Here is a 22,180-nt window from a genome sequence, read left to right on the forward strand (position 1 = left end):
AACTTGAATAAAAATCTTAAGCAATGATACTGTTGTTATTGAGGGAAGAAAGATACCCATCTTGCCATGCTTAGTCATGCAAGACAGTAAAAACTAGTAACTTCCTCTTTGACAACCCTTGATCAACACACAATTGAATTGTCTGTGTGACCTAAAGTTAGGGAAGATGTATATTTGATAATGATATGTGCTAAAATTAGTACCCACTTATAATGAATATTTTAAGAATTAATTAAGCATTTTTTTAATGGGCATAATTTTCTTATACAGGTTGACAATACCAAGATTTGGTAAGTTCTGGAATGAATTGGATTGTTCTTAATGGCAGATATTTATTTCATTCAAGTTGATTAAGAATGGGTTTGAACCGAGTCTAAAACTGATCCAAATGACCCTGACCAAATTTCACCAGAGCAGGTTTTGAGTTGGGTCTAATTGCCAGACATCTGAATGGTAAATTTTAAGCCAGACATGAATTTCAGCCAATCTGATTGCTTGATTTTAAAGTTATGTTAGTGAAATTATGGCCCATAGCTCTCTATAGTATTTTTTTGAAAACTGAAGTCCAGGGCCACATTTCTCAAAAGGCCACGTATCCAGCATTTATAAAACTGCATAAATAATTGTGAAAATTTAAAAACCAGGGCCACATTTCTCAAAAGGCCAAGTGTCCAGCATATATAAAACTGCATAAATAATTTTGAAAATTTAAAAACCAGGGCCACATTTCTCAAAAAGCTGATTGCCCAGCATACATAAAGCTGGAGAAACAATTTTGAAACTAACAGTTAAGGACCTGTAACTGAAGTCTTGGACGAATCCCCTATTCACTATAAAGAGCCTTGACAAAGTAAGTCAAGGCAGAGTATCATCAATAAAAGTTTATTACCTCAAAATGGAAATTGTACAATTCATATATGTGTAACATAGTAGTAGCTAGTCACAATATATCAATATATGACAACACACTGCTAAATGAACTACTAGCTGATGTCAGATCTATGACCTGGAATGGCTACAATAACAAGCCCAAGACAACAGAAGTTTACAACATGGTGCATGAAAAATTAGTGTGTGACGATTCAAATGAACTTCCAAATAACAGCCAGATTGCAAATGCAACCAACTCTTATGGTCTTTTTTGGCATCTAATTCACGACACCGGTAACAGAATCAAAGAAAAACATTTGCGTTTGCCAACTGGGTTGCAATAATGTTCAATCTAGTCACATTTACAAAATTTAACAACCCCAACCACAAACAATGTAGACCCAAATATGATGTCATATAATGCACACTTGGATCAGGTTCTATGCTGCTCTCTTGGAATTATGTGCTTGTTGGTTTTGCATGGAATATTTAGCACACTATAGGCTGTATCATGCTGAGGAAATAGGAACTACGGCAGTTGATCCAGGCTGGCTTGGTTGAGTATTCTGACCTCTTGATAACAAGTATTATGCTTCACCAACTGAGCCACTCCAATTTCTTGTGTAGAAAGAACAGCATGGATCCCTGTCTATTTCTGTATTATGTGCATAAAGAGAAGCATGGACCCCAATCTACTGGTGTATTACATGCAGAAAGAAAAAGGATGGATCACAGATTACTGGTGTATTATCATGCAGCAAGAACAGCAGGGATTCCTGTCTATTTCTGTATTACGTGCATAAAGAGAAGCATGGACCCCAATCTACTGGTGTATTACACGCAGAAAGAAAAAGGATGGATCACAGATTACTGGTGTATTATCATGCAGCAAGAACAGCATGGATCCCAATGTTCTAGTGGACAAGTGCAAAAAACAGAACAGCATTTATTCCAGTCTCTTGGTATGTTATGTGACAACATGTATGGATCTAGGCTGTTCACAGTTGGTGTTTCATACATTAACAAAGAAAGGCAAAACCTACATAACATGATGGGCCCGAGAGTTTCAAATGTGGTACAACACCAAAATTCGAAGCAGTGACAGTGGTAAATTACACAATAAAATATAAAGTATACATGTCAGAAGAGATCTGAGAATAGTTTTGTTTTAATGTCATTTGATAGGCTGCAGACTGTGCCCACCTGTCAAACAAACTTCTGCTAATACTGACATAATGACAACTGTAATCACTTGCAAGTGTTGATGTTATCTAATTAACAGCCTGGCTGTGGTCACTAACTAGGTGGTGATGTAATTAACAACTTGACTGTGATCACTAGCATGTATTGATGTTATATAATTAATAGCCTAGTTGTGATCACTAGCTAGCCATTGATGTGCAATTAATAGCACATCTGTGACCACTAACATGTGTTGATGTTATGTAATTTACAGCCTGACTGTGATCACTAGCTAGATGTTCATGATATGTAATTACCAGCCTGACTGTAATCACTAGCAGGTGTCGATTCATAATTTACAGCCTGGCTGTGATCACTTGCTAGGTTTTCTGATATTATGTAATTACCAGTCTGGCTGTGATCACTTGCTAGGTTTCTGATATGTAATTACCAGCCTGGCTGTGATCACTAGCTAGGTGCTGATTTATGTAATTACCAGCCTGGCTGTGATCACTAGCTAGGTGTTGATGGTACATAATTATCAGCTGAGCTGAAAGCCTGTCAACTGACTAATTGGAGCAGCTCGTACACCTTAAAGATCGCCACTAATGAGTATATAAAAATTTGTCAAAACATCGAAATTTCTCATTCAATTTTCATGAAATATTTAGCACCGCCTGATAAATTTTTATGCTGTCAAGAAGTCTTTACCGTATTAAAGACTTCAAATTTTTAATCTTCAATAAAAATGATCACTTCCAAAATTTGATGATTTTGAACATTTAGCAAAGTGCATTTTAAATTTAATTTTTATCCAGTTATCATGAAACATTCTGTACACACTGATAATTTGTTACTTTACTTTCAAAGGAAGGCTCTGTAATAAAAATCAAAAGCTTCGGATGTGAAGATATTGCAAATTTAGCAAAGTGCATTTTAAACTGAATTTTTATATCTAAAATGATTCTGAATTTGCCAAAAGAAATTTAATTGCAGATGCAACATTTTTACAACTGATTTTGTGCATCTCCAATTGGTAGGTACTTCAAAACAATGAACTAAATCACATTTTTGTGGTTTTTGTTTTCATTGCTTATATTTGATGACAGGCTTTACTTTCCAATAAGCAAAAAAGAAAATAAATGTTCAACACACTAACAAACAAACAATACCGTACAAAACATGTACTGATAAAGCACTCTTTGGTGTATAAAAATGAACAACGTTGAGCACTGTACTTCAAATAGGCACTACCCTGTACACACAGAGGGCTTATAACACAAGTGTAAAAACTATTAGTTTTACTGACACTGGTTGAGTTGATGATGCTGAACAATAAATAGTTAAAAATGGAAGATATGAAAGTACAAGACATACTTGTGTACAAGTCTAATCCAGTTGCAAACAACACCAAGGCTGACCTTCACATAATGTACTGTAGATCTTGTTCACTTGTGTTTATTCTACTGGTTAGTGCTAACAAAAATCAGAGACCAAGATCTGCCAGACCATTACATGACCAGTTATTAATCTTCTGCATAGACCCTGATCTGCCAGCACATTATGCAACATCAGATCTGTGTTTAGGCTGTTTGCAGTTCTATCCAGCTTGAATAAGAGTATATACAGTAGATAATACTCGGATACCAAACCTAACATGTACAATTCTGTGTTACATGGGAGTCTCAACAGACTGTTCCGTCTTAACAGATTTGAACAGACATTTGTTGCTTTTGTTGTTTTGGGTTTAATGCCATTTTTCAGCACACCATAGGCTATAGATGGCAGCTGGTATAACTTGGTGGAGTAAGAATACAGATAAATCCCCGGAAGAACCACTGACCCACAGGAAGCTTCTGGTAAGCTTTCATGCATGCCCACACTGGCTGAGCCTGAGACTCGAATGAATGCAGAAGTGAGAAGATGATCTATAAAGGCAAGTGCCTTCGACTAATTGGCTACCCTGGGCCACAACAGACATTTGCGATCTATAGGACTACATGTTCTTTAAATGCTTACAAATACTGACAAATGCAATTATGGCCATGAAATTTTTAGTAGCAACTGCTACAGCTATGGATTTTGCCAAGACAAAGTGGGCCATAAAAATGTATGCTTAAGACAATAAGAGATATAATAATTTCATTAGCAAAAATCTGCAGTAGAAAGAAATGTACATGAATTTCATCTATAATGAAAAAGAAACCCCACATTAATTTTAATGCAAGTGTAATCCCAGCATGTCAGAAATGGGATAATGACAAGATAGCTAAAGAAGGACCTGTAGTATGTGGAACAGTTTGACTGGAAAGATAATGTAATGCTGAAGGTGGTTCCACCTGCATACTGAAATGATGGCATGATGGTTGCAGGTTAGAGTCCTAGACCAGGCAGAGTAAACTGCCATGATGTATCTGTGGGCAATGCACTTTATTCCAATTGACTGAGCAAAGCATAACCTACCATGTGTTGATGTGCTTTGATATACCAATCAATCAATCTGGGACAAAATATATTTTTGCATGCATTTTGATATTCAGATACAAGATGCACCATATGCAAAATTACCCGAGGCAAATGTCTTGAAATAAGCTTCAATATGTATATGTTATTGTATTTCATACTTAAGTGTGGACAATTTGTTTCAGTGACTGTGTGATGTGCTGCAAACAAGTATTGCAGGCCTTCTGTTGTGAAATATCTCAATAAAATTGGGTCTATCTGAGAAAAAAAAATCACTTATCTACATAAATGCTTTTGAGTGAATTGTTAAGGAGTCAAAGATGAATTTTTAAATACTCATGTAGCTATTACTTTATGGTAAAGTGACAACATAGTAGTTTTTCTCATACTTTTCTATGTAATCACTCTTTATTGGAGATTGATATTTAACCAAGTATTGCACATGAAAATGCACACAAATTTGTAAATCTGTTAGTGATTTTCAATTGCTCCAACTCTCAGCTATGTAAAATTTAAATTGTACACAAGTTAAATAGTCCAATGTTTCACATGGAATGCCTATAATAATGCAGCATCATGTGTAAGTAAATGACTGAGAACTGTAGACCCAACTCTCCTCTCACATAATATACTGGCAGATCAAAGTCTACCCTGTTGATTTGAAATCATCAGGAGAATCAACCATATAGATCATATTTACCACAGCATTATGTCTGAAGATCTGGGTCCACAATGTACACTTTTGAAATCATCAGCAGAATATATCGAAATGACATTCTACTTTACTGTCACAAAATGCTAGTAGATCACTGTATATTTAAAATCATCATTTTATAATGAACCAAGCAGATCATATTTTACTACAACAATATATTAGAAGTAGAATGAACCATGTTTTTCAGGACACTGTTAGTAGATCTGGGTATGTGGGAGTAAAGATACAGGTATATGTTATTTTTAAACAATTATGGATATACTGTACCTGTACCAAAACAATGTACCTTGATATGCGCATACATAATAATTAGGTATCATGATTATGAGATGTCATCAAACATAATATCCATATTTTGGAAAAGAGTAAATATATCTTTACAAAGCAATAATGTTCCTTCAAGTCAGCCAATCATATTAACAAGATGAACATCTGAAATTTCTGCTCAGGTGACAACAAAACAAATCGTTCTGAAAAGTAACACTGAGCTTTATTGTATATATTAATATACCTGTTGATGGACTATACAAAACACATTATATATGTGCGATGAAACATAAAGTGAAACCTTTCAACTACAAACAAAAATTAGGATCAGAAAATATGCTGACAATTTCAAGCAGAAAGGGTCATTCTAATGGTAAGATATTCCCAGATTTAGCACAATTCTTCCAATACATGCCCCTGGTTTCACAAAATGTCCATCCTCTAGTTTTCACTCAGTGCTAAGCCTGACTCCCAATTAAAAACAAAATTACATTTGAGAAACATAATTACAACTCGGGCTTGATGGATTTCAAGTTTCAAAGGTTGCAATGTACATGAAGGCTTATAACAAAGGCTAGCAATTTTCTGATGTACCTGTCAGGAAAATTTTAGATTGATCTTACAAATGGAGAAGTCCAATAAAGCAGCAAGTCAAGCTATATGAAAATAATCTATGACCTGGTGGGACATGACCTGGTGGGACTGATTCATCTCCTACAATTCAAGTGTAGTTTAACCACACATTCATCTCAAAATGACTTAAAAAGACTTAAAAGTATTAGCAACATCAACTTCCTCTAGATGCACATCATATTCAATAAATATATACACAATGTTTACTAATTATAAAAACATTCCCTTGGTCTAATTGACACCCATGCAAAAATAGAACACAGTCAAGATTTATACACAAAAAATCATAATAACAATCAGTATGATAATCAGAAGCAAATTGATATGTATAGAAAATTCTTAAACATCATTCAATTCATTAATATGAGCAATACATACAAATCAGACAAAATATACCGTCTGTACTCACTAACATGTCAGGTCCAACTGCAAACAACACAGACCTTAATCCGTCATCAAATAATAAGGCAGCAGATCAGGGTATGTGTTGTTTATTGAGCTGATTACAAACTAAACAGACTCAGATCTGCTGGTACATTATCTGAAGACTAATCTGCCTCTATGAAGTTTGCACTGGGATCCAACTTGTACGCAAGTGTATATGGTATAATTTATGCTTATAATATCACACATGTATTACTTAATTATCACACTCAAGTGTATGTAATATAAGGAAGCCAAAGCAATGGATATATATGGTATACACAAGGTAAAAAAGGCATGTAAGCTACATATCGTCTATACTTGCATATAGATAGGACCCAGCTGCAAACTGCATGCATCCCAATCTGCTATTGTATAATGCACCAGCAGATATGGATCTATGCAGTTGGTTAGGATCAATAATGGGAACAAACAACATAGACCCTAAACTGCCAGCACATTACGTGACAGCAGATCAGGGTCTATGTTGTTTGCAGTTGGACCCGACCAATAGGCAATTATATGTGGCAAATGATGTGTGACTAACTATTTATCAAGTCTATATGACTGCATTATTCATATTTCAATAATCAAAAGCAAAACCACATTTGAAAACATCACTGGGTTTTGCATCTTGTTTTAAAAATTTCAAGACAATAAGAAAATTATTTGGAGAGAGGGTTGTAGGAGTGGTGCCAACTTCTGCATTAAAGTGTAACAATACAAACATGATTATGATTGTGTACTATTAATCTTCATGCAACATACCTGCCATAACATGACTCCCAAACCCTCTGATATGGTCATGTTTCGAAAAACACAAATTTCAATAATCATTGGGGAAAACAGAAAATAAAATCCATGCCTAAAGTGCGAAGTATGCATAAATAAAAAACAGCCCATGTAAAACTATCCTTGGGACAGGTTATACAGCTGATTATTGTAGAGTTAATTATAACATAAGGTGGTCCAAGATAAACAACCACCATTTAACTGCTTACTTAACTGGTCAAGAACAGCTAGGATGATGCAGTGTCAAGATTTTCTGGCAAGTCTGAACAACAGTATCATCCAGTCTCAATTGAGCGCCAAGATGAAAACAAATGACATTTGTATTTCCTTCAAACTCATCCATCACAAAAATCTGTTGACAGCAGCAAAGACTATAGCTAATCAAGAAAATATCCCACTGTCCAATTGATTTCAAAGATAGAAACTTTGGTACATTTTTTTAAATTTACTGTCTCTGTGTCTTTGATTATGTGAGTGTGGGCCCATGCGTGGTGATGCTATTGGACACTGCTATAATAAGTCTAAACACTCTTTCTGGTTTGTTAAGTATATAAACTGCTTCAAAGAAAACAGATGTTATTTTCTTTATCTATCAAATATGAATTTCCAGTAATTTTACATGGGCCTACATGAAAAGATAACTTATTCTCAGTTAGATATAATTTTTTAAGTCACTTGCACTGCCCCACCCTCTACCTCAAAGCACTTTTTGAGTCCCCAAAAACTCTCAATGTCTGAGAATATGGCAGGTATGATACACAATAAAACATGTATAAAATTAAATTCCAATACAATGTAAGGTAGTGTTCCCTCACTATAAAGTACCCCAGTATACTGATAGCCCTCTTACTATACAGATATGGTCACTGCTCAGATTATGTTTTATCTTTGCTTTGTTTTCACTTTACTTCTTGGCTTCTGAGCACCAATTATAATGTCATTTTACATTATGAAATAACCCGTTTTAAATCACATTTACAACACAGTCATGTCGAGACATACCTTACTATAAAACCCCATCACTTGTAATGCAGGTCACATTTACAGCTCCTATGATGAACATTATTTGGAGGGAAAACTGTATTTTAATGTACTGTCTTGGTAGCCATGTTGGAACACCACTCAGTACCCCCTCCCCCCGTAATGCAGGTCACATATATGGCTTCTATGATCAGCATTATCTGGAGGGAACAATCATATCTTTCTTTTGAATGTCTTATATCAGTAAATATGGCTTTGACTTCACACTTTACATATGGGCACTGCCTGTGGATACAACAGATCAACAAGGCACTGGTGGCAGCCATTGAGTATTAGTCAAGTAAATAATGATAAAGAAATCTTTGTTTTGCTTTAATGGCACTTTTAACATATTACTGGCTATATCATACCAAGGGTGCTACATGACCCATGAACATATAGATGCAACCAAACTGGGTTGGTCTCTATAGAAAATCAAACCCAACTTTGTGATTATAAGTTTGAGGATTTACTAAACGTGCTACTTTGACATCTTAAGAAGAAGATTGCTAGCATGTTGTCAAGACAAGATGTAATTTATTAGGATTTAAAAAAAAAAATGCTTGTAAAGCAAATACATAAATAAAACTACGGTTAAATATGGAGCTCTGTGCAAAACATAAGGCAAAAAAACTAAAGTTGAGAAATCTTGATTGAAATGTTGGAACCGATTTACAGACCCTTTACAAAGAACTATGAAACCAGAATCAAGCACACTTAACTGTGTACATGTGTAGACAGCTGCACCACAGGGACATTTTTCACTATGTGCATGTGTTTTGTACCATCAAAATGATGGATAGATGGTGTATTAATATCATGTGAACATCGCATACAAAATGACTATCATTAAACTAATGAATGACTGCAAAAATGACTAATTCCATTTTCTTTGTGGATACATATGAAATAAACCCCATGTCCCATTTGTACACTTCACCTAGCATTTCAATTAGGCATCAGTAAATTACTCCAAAAATTACTATAACTTGAGGAATATTTTTCAATGACCTTGTTCTGTTTTCTTCTTGACCTAATATTTCATAGCGAACATATCTTTTACCAGATTTACCTGTAATAAAGATAAACTGATATAATCCTTCATAAAGCCACCATTATTTTGCATTTGTGAGCAGAGCCCAGATGTACAGTGTGTGAGATCATGCCATCTTTTCTGATAACGACCATTTAAAAGAAGAAACCACACACAACATATCTGATTTTAAAGAAAGAAATACTCATTTTTCATGAAATTAAATAAACAAATTTAATGAAATCAATGACGCATGCTTTAAAAAGTGCCACAGAATTTACACTACACGTGACTGTCTAATTACATTACAGTAATACAAAAACTAAACCCATGCCTATCTATGGCTCTAAGTACATTTACATTTCATATTGCATTAATAGCCTGCCAACATAAAGAAGTATGAAATTTAAAAAATATATATATTTGAAGCAGACTAGCTCAAGTACATGTCAGGAAATCACAAAAACCTGTGCTTGAATTTATGACAGATCTCTAGTATCATCCAATAAGAAATGACCTTTCAATAGAAACATTTGTTATTGGTCCAAATAAAATCTCAAGCTAAAGATTTTTGTCATTTCCAGACTTGGCATAAATGACTGCATTACCACCAATGACCTAAATGCTCAGCTAAGAATGTGAGACAAGTGAACGAATATTGTGTATACTGCACTCAACTGTAACTGGTATTGACTCAGCTTTGCCATTTGATAATACATTGGCAAATCAAGGTCTATGTTGTTTATTATATTTGTAATGTTAAACAAACTGCATAAATACCAACATGCTGGCAAATTATGCTCATTGATCTCAAGTCTCAGTTCTAGAATATTTCATGGGATAGTAGCAACTTCCAAAAACTCTGTCCAAAACATCATGGTTTCCATTGAACTTATCACTATGCATATTTTGTGTCTCATTACAATTTCATTTTTTAGCTTAAAAAATTAGACTGTAACAGATTTTTTGTGTTTTATACAGCATGATCACACCTGGACACAGAATGCATCTCCAAGACACATTCCAACACTATGGGAGGTAACTCTCCTAGCATGTACATGGAGACCTTATCTTTGGAATTGGCAGTGTGTGCTTATTCTGAAGATCATTCACCGTATGGAAATTCACCCAATATGAATTTTTAAGCACAAAGAACAAATATTACACCAAATACAACATTTAGGGTTTGATACAAGTCATAAAAAATGTGTATATACAATATCCAACTGTTTTCTGAACAGTTATTCAGACTGATAATTTTGTTTAAAAGTTCTATTAAATTTTGAGTTTGGAGGTCCCATCTTTTAGGGAATATTCAATAATGTCCAGAAGGTATTTTGTTTTTACAAATTAAAATTTCAAAAGCACTAATACAAAATTAAACTGCTGTAGCTGAGCATCTTTGAAGTTAACATTTTGTGATATTGCAGCCATCATAAGGACTGTAATAAAAAACTAATACTTTGATACATAGTTATGATAAATTAAAAATGTACACACAACTTATGTGTCTGTATGATTTACATATACTGTGTATTCTCACTTGTAAGTCGTGTCAAACTGCAAACAAAGATCATGATCTGCCATAACATAACGCACCTGTAGATCAGGATCCATGTTGTTTGTTCAACTGATTACTTACTCCCAACAAAGTGCACAGATCCAGATCTGCCAGCACCTTATGAGACAGCAGATATGGGACTGTGTAATTTGCAGTTAGATTTGACTTATAAGCGAGTGTATTTGGTAATCACCACTATAAACACACACGCACACATACTTCGGTACATAATTTCTCTTTTCCCCAAAGTAAAAGGCATAAAGCTTTATTTCTTCCTAAAACCTAGCCTTCACTTGCAATAATAAATTCATGATTGATTGATGTATATGCTGAAAATCCGACCCCTACCAATGTGAAACAGGAATGCCAGCTTCAAAATTTGGAACATAGTCATAATAGGAGTACAGAAATTTTTTCTCGAATATTTTTGAGCATTAATATTATCTTAAGTGGTTTTTGATTAAAAACTTTTTCCCAACAATCAGACATGAAAGTCCACAGAGAAAAGACTGCAAGCACATGGTATTTTTGTCCAATGCCTTCATAATCCATTTAGAATGTCCAGTCTTGCACAATAAATTTAGAATATCAACAGTCTTGCATAATTCACTGAGGTAAAATCCACATGTTCTCCGCTCAACATTTTTCTTTGATTTTCTCAGGTGAATCAGGGCACAATACTGACGTCTTTCTAACTGGTCAAATTTCAAATGGTTTTGCAAAACAACAACCTAGGTATGCTTTTACAATAAGAAATTATAGGCATTTCTGTGACCTAGATATACCAGTGATCAAGTAACAGTACACCAAATAAAATTATATCTGACCTGCAAAATCAGAATCTGACAAAAGTGATCATAACCGCGTAAACTGAGGTTAAGAATACGAATGATTCTGCCAAAACTGGAATGGTTGTCATCTCTGCATATGTCATCATTTTCTTTGGATCAATTCTTACATAGATCAAATATTAATAAACTTAAAAAAAAAAAAGTATATTCTTAAAGAGATCCAAAATAAGCAGAGCTTTGGAAAATCTCCTTTTGATGACAAACCCATCCCCCCAACAAACTATAAACAAACAAGCTGAGATCCCAATACTTCTGACATACACCCTGTTTAGGTTAGATTTTATTGATTGAGAGTCATAACCCAAAGGGGAACAAGTAAAGCAAACTTTCATACATGTAGAATTACAATTAACATTTGAACTACTTGTGACACAAGTACATTCAAGAACCAAGCCTTTTATAAGTCTCTGTTTTGTACAGAACTATTACCAGCTGTTGTTGTTATTGGTTTAAAACCATTTTTCAGCACAGGATAGGTTATACATAACAGTCAATATGTTTGGTGGAAAAAGAACCCAGGAAAACCCCAGGAAACAACACCAACCCACAATAATATGACTTAGATAGTAATAATGATGACATTTAACTGATGAAAATTTTTATCAAATGTACATTATGGACTGTAATGACACAGGATGATAACAGTTATTAATCTCATTTAAAAAGCACTAGATGAATCATTACTGGATTCATCTTCTCCCCTTCTGTAACGGCCTTTCCTAATAACAGCATGTTTCTCTCTCGCCCGATTTAATTCCTTTTCTAGTCTCAAGATCTCCACCTGAGCAGCAATTTCCTGAAATACAAAAATCATTATATGAAATTCAGTAAAGTGTCGTATTCAAACTTGCCGGTCCCATTCAACATGTGATCACCGATGATAAACCCATATGGAGTAAAGTGTCGTATTCAAACTTGTCTGTCCCATTCAATGTGATCACTGATTTTAAACCTGACTGAAGTGTCATATTCAATCATGCCTGTCCCATTCAACATGTGATAACTGTTTATAAACCCAATTGAAGCATCTGTACTGATCAAGAAACAACTCCCCAAAGTGACTTAATCACAAATTCCCTGTGCCATATCCGCCCAAAACTTCTTGGAGATGTGTGTGCCGTAGCGTCCCCAAACTTCTTGCTGAGGAGTTAATATTACCAGAATAAAAATGTTATTTAGCCTTAGGGCCACTTTTACAAGTACCTCTATGCCAATCTGCCCATCTGTTAAATACAAAATTGATTTACCTGCGACATGTCCTCTGCCGGCTTACTGGCATCATAAATGAAACCGTCTGCATATCTATTCTATACTACTGCATCAAAACTTCGCAACCTACTTAGCCACCTTTACAGATACTTCCATCAATCTGTCCGTCTCTCTGTCCATCTGTATCGTCTGTTGATCACACAGTCTATTAATTTGACGTGGACAATGTGCACCATTATGCTGTTAATCGTACTGAATATGTATCTGTTTCTGTCCATGTCTTTTGTTTCTTCTCACGTAAAAATACCAAGAAAGCACATTTCCTCCTCCATGTCATTCAAAAGCCATGTGCTGATATGGGACATAGAAACTGTCCACATCATCATCCCTATTGTCTTTACCTGCTGAACTATATGAATACAAGTTTCTGCAACTGTGCATATGTATGTTTGCCTGATTATCTTCCACCACCCCCACCAAAAAACAAGGGTGCTCCAAAGGGCCTGACGCTCTAATATCCAAATGGATTTTGCAGGATCTTCCATCCTGTCATTCTTTTTAATGGTTGTGTACTGAAACCATTGCAGGCGTTCTTGAGAAGAGCCAACATACCAAAGTTTTGGGATAAAAAAAATATTTTCTCATCTGTTTGATTTAATGTTTAAAAGAGAAGTAACTTTGACCTTGAAAATGACATTGTAGATAGAAGATCAATGATCTTGATTCAAATACTGTCAAGATATACACATACACTAATTCTGGACAACTCCACAATTAATATTTTCTTAAAAATAAATTAATGAATTGGCATAATTTAGGGCATTCTTCAGACATATGCATGGAATCTATTTTATAAAAAATAGTTTGTATTTGCATGTTTTATCATGTTCACAAGCCAAAACAAATAACAAAAACGTGTCATAACCTCTAACCATGACAGAGTGCTGACTATAAACTTGTTTACTGCTCGAAATTTATTTGCATATATGTACAAGTTACTGTGTTCATAAAGTCAATGATGTAATAAATGTATGCTGTAAACTTTGACTTCAGCCTGAAGTCAAATAAGTTTTCAAACTTGTTCATAACAGCATATACATGTAGTTTTATATCTGAACCATTTTCATTCAGAAAATGAATTACACTCTGCAAAGGTGCTTTAGTCAAAACACATTGTCAGTGCCATAATTCATTCAAGAGAATGGGTGATAACAATTTATTTGTCTGTCAACAGCCATCAGAGTTACCGTGTTGGAGTTAGATCAGCACCATTTTCATTCAAAACCAGCCAAATAATGTGATAATTTTTAGTGAAAACCCAAAGTTGATAAATTTTGAAGGTCAAGAGAAGATGCCATAAAAAGATTTTCAAGATGACTGCCAAGTAAAAAAAAAATCCATGTCAATACCACAATCCTTTCTAGAGTTGTAGCCATATGATTCTCAAAAATGGCCACAACAACAGTCATACTGGGAGGTCACATTGACACCATTTTCATTTAGGACCAACTACATACTGCAAGAAGCATTAAATGAATGTTGATACGTCTGTTTAGAACAAGAAGAGATGAGGCAGACATTTGACAAGGTCAGATCAGTGCCATTTTTATTCTGGACAAACTACGTAAGAAACATTTCAGTGGAAACCTCCTGTCAAAACAAGCATCTATTCAGGTGGAGTTGCCTCAGAAAAAAAAAATTCAAGGTGAACATTTTGTGATGTCAGATTTGAACCATTTGTATTTAGGACCAACTAAATATTTATAAGAACCTTCTCTGTGAAAACCTTATGTGTATGACCTTCTATTCTGGAGAAGCAATATTAAGTTTTCAAGATGGTTGCAATGTTGGCCATATCGGCATCATTTTCATTTAGGTACACTTACAATTCGTAAAATAGTCTTTTAGTGAAAACCCCATGATAATACACAACCATCTGTTTTGGAGAAGAAGCAATGTGTCCATTTGTATGTCTGTCTCATTATCCATCATTCTGTTATGCAAAGGTTTCTATAATTTACCTGTGCCATGCCTCCCACCATCCTCTGGCTGATATGGACGCTATCGCCATCTTCATGTTGTTCCTTGGCTTGTTGAGCTGCTTTTACAAGGGCTTCTGTGGCTTTCTTCACTGCATTGCCAGCAGCCTTAAATTTAATATACAGGACATATCAGTTAGCTATTTATCAGCAATGACACCATATTAAAGCTATTCCTAAATTTAACATACAGGACATATCAGTTAGCTATTTATCAGCAATGACATCATATTAAAACTATTCGTATGTTTAGTGTCTAATATGTATTTCAAGTTTTTAGCCCCCAGTGACTCTTGAGACCTTAACTTTTGATCATGTAACCTATAAATCACATATACCCCCCCACCCTCGTGATCCATGAGACTTTAAGTAAAAGCCCATTTCCATTGTAAATTAGAAGAAAAACATGCACAACGTTATCTTATAAAAAAAAAGTGCTTAAATTTAAAGAGAAAAGCACATACATTACTGAACTGATAAGTTCTTATATAAATGTAATCAGTGACATTTTAAATATGGATTAATTTTAACATGTATATAAATTCGATACAGATATATAACCATGAATATAGAAAGATATAACAACTTTACAGAAATTTTCGGTTTAAAAAAGTTAATAAAGTGACACAAAACATGGAAGGACATTTTGGAAGCCTAAAGCATTATCCTATTATTCATTTGATACAATAAATCAGTTATCCCAGGGTGTTCTGCTTGACCTTGGTATAACCTACCTGTAATCTCTGCATGGCAATTGACCCTGGTTCAGCCTTGACCTTGCATGCCATTAGTAATGCTGCAGTTGCTCCAGCAACTTCTTTGGCTGAAGCTATAAGTCTCTCTTCTGTGGCTTGACCTTGAACCATGGCATTAGCTGACTCGCACATGCTTTGGGTTGCAGTGGCAACAAGCCTGGCCTATAATGGATGCAATACAATTAAATATGATAATATTCACTTACCAACAGCTATTAAACTTGATCAGCAATGAGGAAATAAATCAGATAATTCTATTCTAATGCAGCTACACCTGTATGTTTACTTTGGAATTTTCCATCTTTCAGTATCTTTCTCACAAGACCTGTGGCCCAATTAATGTATTTATTCCATGAAAAAGACCAAGGGGCCTATGAAAGTATTTCTCTTATGAAAAAACCAGAGAGGGTATTACAAGATTTATCTCATATTAACAGGGCACAACAATAATTATCACACATTAAGAACAAGGGGCCAATTATAATATTTATCACATGTAAAGATCAATGAATCTATTGCAGTAATTATCCTATGTTAAGGTCAGGGAGCCATTTATAGTATTTCTACAATGACAAGACCTCAGGGCCTATTACAGTATTTCTCTCATGAAAAGACCAAGAATCCTATTACAGTATTTCTCTGATGTCAAGCCCAGACAGCCTGTTACTATATTTCTACAATGGTATGACCTGGGGATACACTGCAATATTTCTCTCATGAAAAGACCAGGGAGGCTATTACAGTATTTTATCCCATGTTAAGAACTGAGGCCTATTACATTATTTATGCCATGTTAAGATCAGTATTTCTCTCATGAAAAGACCAGGGAGGCTATTACAGTATTTTATCCCATGTTAAGAACTGAGGCCTATTACATTATTTATGCCATGTTAAGATCAGTATTTCTCTCATGAAAAGACCAGGGAGGCTATTACAGTATTTTATCCCATGTTAAGAACTAAGGCCTATTACATTATTTATGCCATGTTAAGATCAGTATTTCTCTCATGAAAAGACCAGGGAGGCTATTACAGTATTTTATCCCATGTTAAGAACTGAGGCCTATTACATTATTTATGCCATGTTAAGATCAGTATTTCTCTCATGAAAAGACCAGGGAGGCTATTACAGTATTTTATCCCATGTTAAGAACTAAGGCCTATTACATTATTTATGCCATGTTAAGATCAGTATTTCACTCATGAAAAGACCAGGGAGGCTATTACAGTATTTTATCCCATGTTAAGAACTGAGGCCTATTACATTATTTATGCCATGTTAAGATCAGTATTTCTCTCATGAAAAGACCAGGGAGGCTATTACAGTATTTTATCCCATGTTAAGAACTAAGGCCTATTACATTATTTATGCCATGTTAAGATCAGTATTTCTCTCATGAAAAGACCAGGAAGACTATTACAGTATTTTATCCCATGTTAAGAACTAAGGCCTATTACATTATTTATGCCATGTTAAGATCAGGTAGCCTACTGCAATATTTCATCCATAATCAGAACAGGGTTCAGTCTAAATTTTTGTGTGACTATGATGGGGTTAAAAGACAAATATATCCTAGGTATAGATTTCCTAAAATTTGGTGAAAAAAAGGGAGCTTATCATTCTGTACATGTTGATATATTCATATGGTAATGCACTGGCTACTTCAAATACTGAAGAAACATAGCATTCTTACTATATCATAGTTAGATAGACAGTTATCTGAGTGCACTACCAAACTGAAAGAGTATGCTCCCCTACAGTAGTGTACTAGTTGTTCCAATGTAATTTTAATGCTTAACACAATAACCTCTGGTGATGAGTTAACATGGCAGGAGGTAGTAGCCTACTGCCGAGCTCTGTAGCGTCAAGGTCATGTACGATACATTAAAGTGGGTGGTATTATAGAAAGGTAGACAGATGTAGCTCTACAATGATACCAAATAATCTGGAAATTCTAGTTGCACTACAAAATACAGAGGGAAAAACCTAATTTTTTGGACCCGATTTTTTTCCCCACCCAAAATCTGCCCATGGTCAGAATCCGATTTTGTGTCTGGATTTTAGACTTTTTGGTCTCAGATAAAAAAGCAGACCGGTATGAACTGCAAACAGACAGATGAACCTTTGCAAAAAGTAGGATAAGATGGGCATTTGGAATAAAGAATGGTCTCAATACGAAAATAATGGGTCCGTTAAGCCCCTCCCTCCAACTTTTACCCTTCTGCTCATGCGCGAGCCAAATAGCCAATGAAAAACAATGTTTCTAACACAACCAGGCATTAATTTATTGGAAAATCACCTGGAAGTTGATGTATTAGGATGTATTCAGAAACAGCTTTCAAAATGTTTCCTACTCAAGTTTCAGGCAAAACGACAAAAATTTCCAGGGGTTAATGTGTTAAAAATTATCGGTGAAGAAAATTTCAATAAATTTCCAGTTGCAATCTGATTAAAACCACTGCCAATGATCTATGACTTTCATTACAATGAAATAAGAAAGGACGACTTAACAGAAGCAAAATTAAAAAAATTCTTACAACATTATTTGTTAATAGCAATAATTTGCATTGGACTTATCAGATAAACCCAAAATTTCATGCCAACAGATTTAAGATATTTTTATTACTCTAAACTGTGTCTTATTTACATCTGAGTTTTTTTTTAAATTAGTCTTAACAGCATTTTTAACACATTATTTGCTATATCATGCAGATGGAATGGGGGCTAAGTGCCTTTCCCTAATACATGTGAAGGTAGTATTTCTCCCATCACATGACCAATGGGTCAATTACAGTAATTCTCCCATGTTAATACCAGAGGACAAATACTTCTTCAATGAAATGACCAATGGGCCTATTACATTATTTCATGATTAGACCAGAAGGAATATTACAGTATTTCTCCCAAGAAAAGGCAAAGGTGCCTATTATGGTATTTCTAAAATGTTAAGATAGGTGGGTGGGTGGCTATTACAGTATTTCTCCCATGATAAGACCGGGGGACCAACATTATTAATTTATCAAATATGACGGTACGTTTATTATCAGAGAAAGATACCCTTTGTAAATATTGCCAAAACTTTGGCTGAATTGAGGGCTTGCTTATCATGAAGCACAGGCTTATCATCATGTAAATAAGGTAAATACTTTTTTGCATGTTTTCACTGAACCTCTACATTAATGTACCACTTAATGGTTCCTTTTGCCAAGATATACAATTAATTAATACTACATGTAAGTGATGTGTATATGATGTGTTCATTAGATGACCAGTTACTTACGGCTGAGATTAGCCCTTGTGACCATTGTCCATCATTGTCAATATCCGTCTTGTGAAAAGTAGCCGCCACCTGAAAATACCAAACACCACCGTTCTTAACAATGTGAGACTCATTCTGTAGCTGAATGTGTCTGCATATTTGTACATAAGACACCTTTGATCTTTTATCTTTAAAATACATTTATATTTTAATTTATATGTATGGATTATGCAGTCTTAAATAAATAAATCTTATCTTGTTGATTAATGACCTTTGTTGAAACTGAATCCAGCACGATAAAACTATCAAATAAATCACGTACGAATATAGCATACAACACTTTCTTGCATATAATAAACAAACAATAGAGAAATGCAGCACTGGCTCAGCTCTACTGGTTCATTATACTGTACACAGTTACAGGTGTCAATGCAGTGGCCCTCTCTATGCTGGTCAGGTGAGTAATATCATAAAAACATTCTTTTTTTAAGAATGACAATAAGGGTAATTTGAGACCAAAAAAACAAAGTTCCATTTTAGCAACAAGAGACCAAAGTGTGCTGATAATGCTCACCTGGATAGTTCCAACATTTGAAAAATCTGAAAGTCAGCTGTTTTCTTTCAAATTCAGTAACAATGTGTTGAGTGTTGTTTAAAGGCTTATCTATTTATAGTAATGACAGCCATATTTGACAGCATATTGGCATCAACTTAACAAAATTTAAAAGACTTTCTTTCAAATTCAGTCAAACTTCATTATACTGTTCATGAAAAGAATGCTTACATTTTCTCTATTTTTAGAAACATCAGCCAAATTCTACAGCAGACTGGCATCCTTTGAATCTAGATGCTGTCTCATTTGGTCAAATTCTTCTGAGTGGTGTTTGAGAAGATCTAAACAACAATGCAAACATATGATGCATGTTGACAATACACGACAAATGACCATACCATATGCTCCCTTGACCATAGGATCCTGTGAGCTACAATCTCTTACGATGAGGTACCAGAATGTTTTGAAAATTGTTGTATAGCCTGGTGGATAGTTTCCTTACATAAAATTAGCTAAAATTCTATTAAGAGTGAGAAAATGGACTGTGCATCAAGCAAGGGCCAGATTTTTAGTTTAACCTGAATGCACACTCCGGGATAATGATACCATCAGTATTTAAATATTGTCTGAAATGAAACTTTTGGACCTGCCAAAGATGTTTTTAAGAAAGAAGCCTTGGGGAAACCCTTGTATATGCTAAACATGTCCAATGTTAATAATATTTTGACTGATTGCAAACACTCTTGTTAGACAATAATAATTATGAATTTAAATGTTATTCTTTTTCCTGTCTTTAACATCAAAACTCTAAACTGAAACTTTTCAAAATCTTTTTCTTTGACAAAACAAGCATGGGATGGCAAATCTTCCTGTTAAAGGTGTCAAAGATCTTGCTCATAATCAGAAATCTTAATCCTAGAAGCATCAAAATCACAAAATAGTTACTAGTGTTCAGTCAAGCAGATGCAACATGACGTCATTAGTGGTTAGAGCATCCACCTCGGATGCGGGAAGTTGTGGGTTCGATCCTCGTCTGAGTCATAACAAAGACTTACAAAAATGGTACTAACAGCTGCCTTGCTTGGTACTCAGCATTAAGAGGTTAGTGTTTGGAATGGTCAGTCTGGTGTCAAGATAATTTGTCTGGGTGGGGCATCATGCTACATGTCTGTGGCATGATGCCCCAGTGCTAGACATCACTATAAACTGTCACACTGCAGACATCGTAGCGATGTGACTGAAAAAATTGTTAAAGCTACATTAAAAAGCCTAATTAGACACACACACACACACACACTGAAATTGTTGATACACAAATAATGGACAATGGGCAAAACACAATTGATTCAGGGTCCTACCATAATATCACATGGCCTTATGGACATCTAACCTCAAAATACTTTTTACAAAAATGATATCACAAATTATTACAACACCAATATATAAGATATAAATTTAACATACAAAAAAAGATCTAATGACAAAAAAGAATCTATACAGAAGGCATTTAAAACATCTGAGTTTTCAGTTTGTATCTCTTGGTGTAAGGACATTTTACTCAAAGAATTCAAACAATTTGTTTCATATTTTATATGTAGTTACTTGTCTGAGGCTATTGTCACAGAACAAATTAAACCTATCCCCATTATCATTCTAAATTACTATACAACTAGATTTGTGTTTGCAAACACCTATGCCCCAACAGCAAAACCCCTAAAATATCTGCCTCTCCCCAAAACTTACAAAAATTTGAAAAATTACTACAATGGCATCAAATCTAATTGCATCATATAACAATCCATAGAAACATGCATAACAAGTTTCATTTGGCTGCATCACATGATTCTTGATAAATGGTGCAAAGTTTTGTATTTAAGAAAATGTAAAGATAAGGTGTATGAACGTATTTTTTTGTTGTTGTAATGACCTTAAATCTTATTAGGTCATCAATATATGAATACAATTCATCTGAATAAACCTGCAAGGGCTTCAAACCAGTATGCTTTATGTTAAGTAAAATCCTATTCAGTCTTTTTGGAGATTTGTTTAATGGTTTTTCTACTTTAGTAACAGTGACCTTTCTATTTTAAGTAATAGTAGCCATATATGCAAATGGAGATTTGCAGTTGTAGAAATTAACATATCCACCTACTGGGATGATTTCTAATTTATTCAAATTTTGTCAACTGGTTTTTGAAAAGAAGTTGTTTTAAGGGCTTTTACTACTTCTAGAAATTAATGGTGTCCATATCTGAATCATTTGTAAAATTCTGAAAACCCTTCATGCCAGGATTATCTGTGTCAAATTGGGTCACAAATCAGTCAAACAATTTAAGAAGAAGTTTTAAATAGCAATTGTTGATGGACATATGACGCATGGATATGTGATAGCTGCAAGGACATACAAAGAAAAATCACTTGGCCTTATTGCCAGGTAAGCTAAAAATTGAACAAGAAGCCAGTCATTATGGCATCCATATTGGATGTATGACTGGCACCAATTTTATTTAGGATTTGGTAAAAAAAAGCCATTGTCATATTTATCAAGCATTCAG

The 22,180-nt window shown here is 34.6% G+C and overlaps 1 protein-coding gene across 6 annotated transcripts in view; it reads right to left on the minus strand.

The window, feature by feature from the left end:
- Window positions 1–866: 866 nt before the first annotated feature.
- LOC149793960 (talin-1-like) overlaps window positions 867–22,180 on the minus strand; it is a 284,989-nt gene continuing 263,675 nt past the window's right edge. For all 6 annotated transcript variants that reach the window (XM_089967893.1, XM_089967891.1, XM_089967887.1 and 3 more), the window contains 4 exons: window positions 19,094–19,162; window positions 15,793–15,975; window positions 15,041–15,166; window positions 867–12,606 (listed from right to left, as the gene is read on the minus strand). In XM_089967893.1, the coding sequence (XP_089824019.1) occupies window positions 12,469–12,606; window positions 15,041–15,166; window positions 15,793–15,975; window positions 19,094–19,162 (516 nt within the window). In that variant the 3' untranslated portion in view covers window positions 867–12,468. The remainder of the gene's footprint in view (window positions 12,607–15,040; window positions 15,167–15,792; window positions 15,976–19,093; window positions 19,163–22,180) is intronic.

Source organism: Sinohyriopsis cumingii, chromosome 8, assembly GCF_028554795.1.
Source record: "Sinohyriopsis cumingii isolate HCF-2022 chromosome 8, ASM2855479v2, whole genome shotgun sequence".
Lineage (NCBI taxonomy): Eukaryota > Metazoa > Mollusca > Bivalvia > Unionida > Unionidae > Sinohyriopsis > Sinohyriopsis cumingii.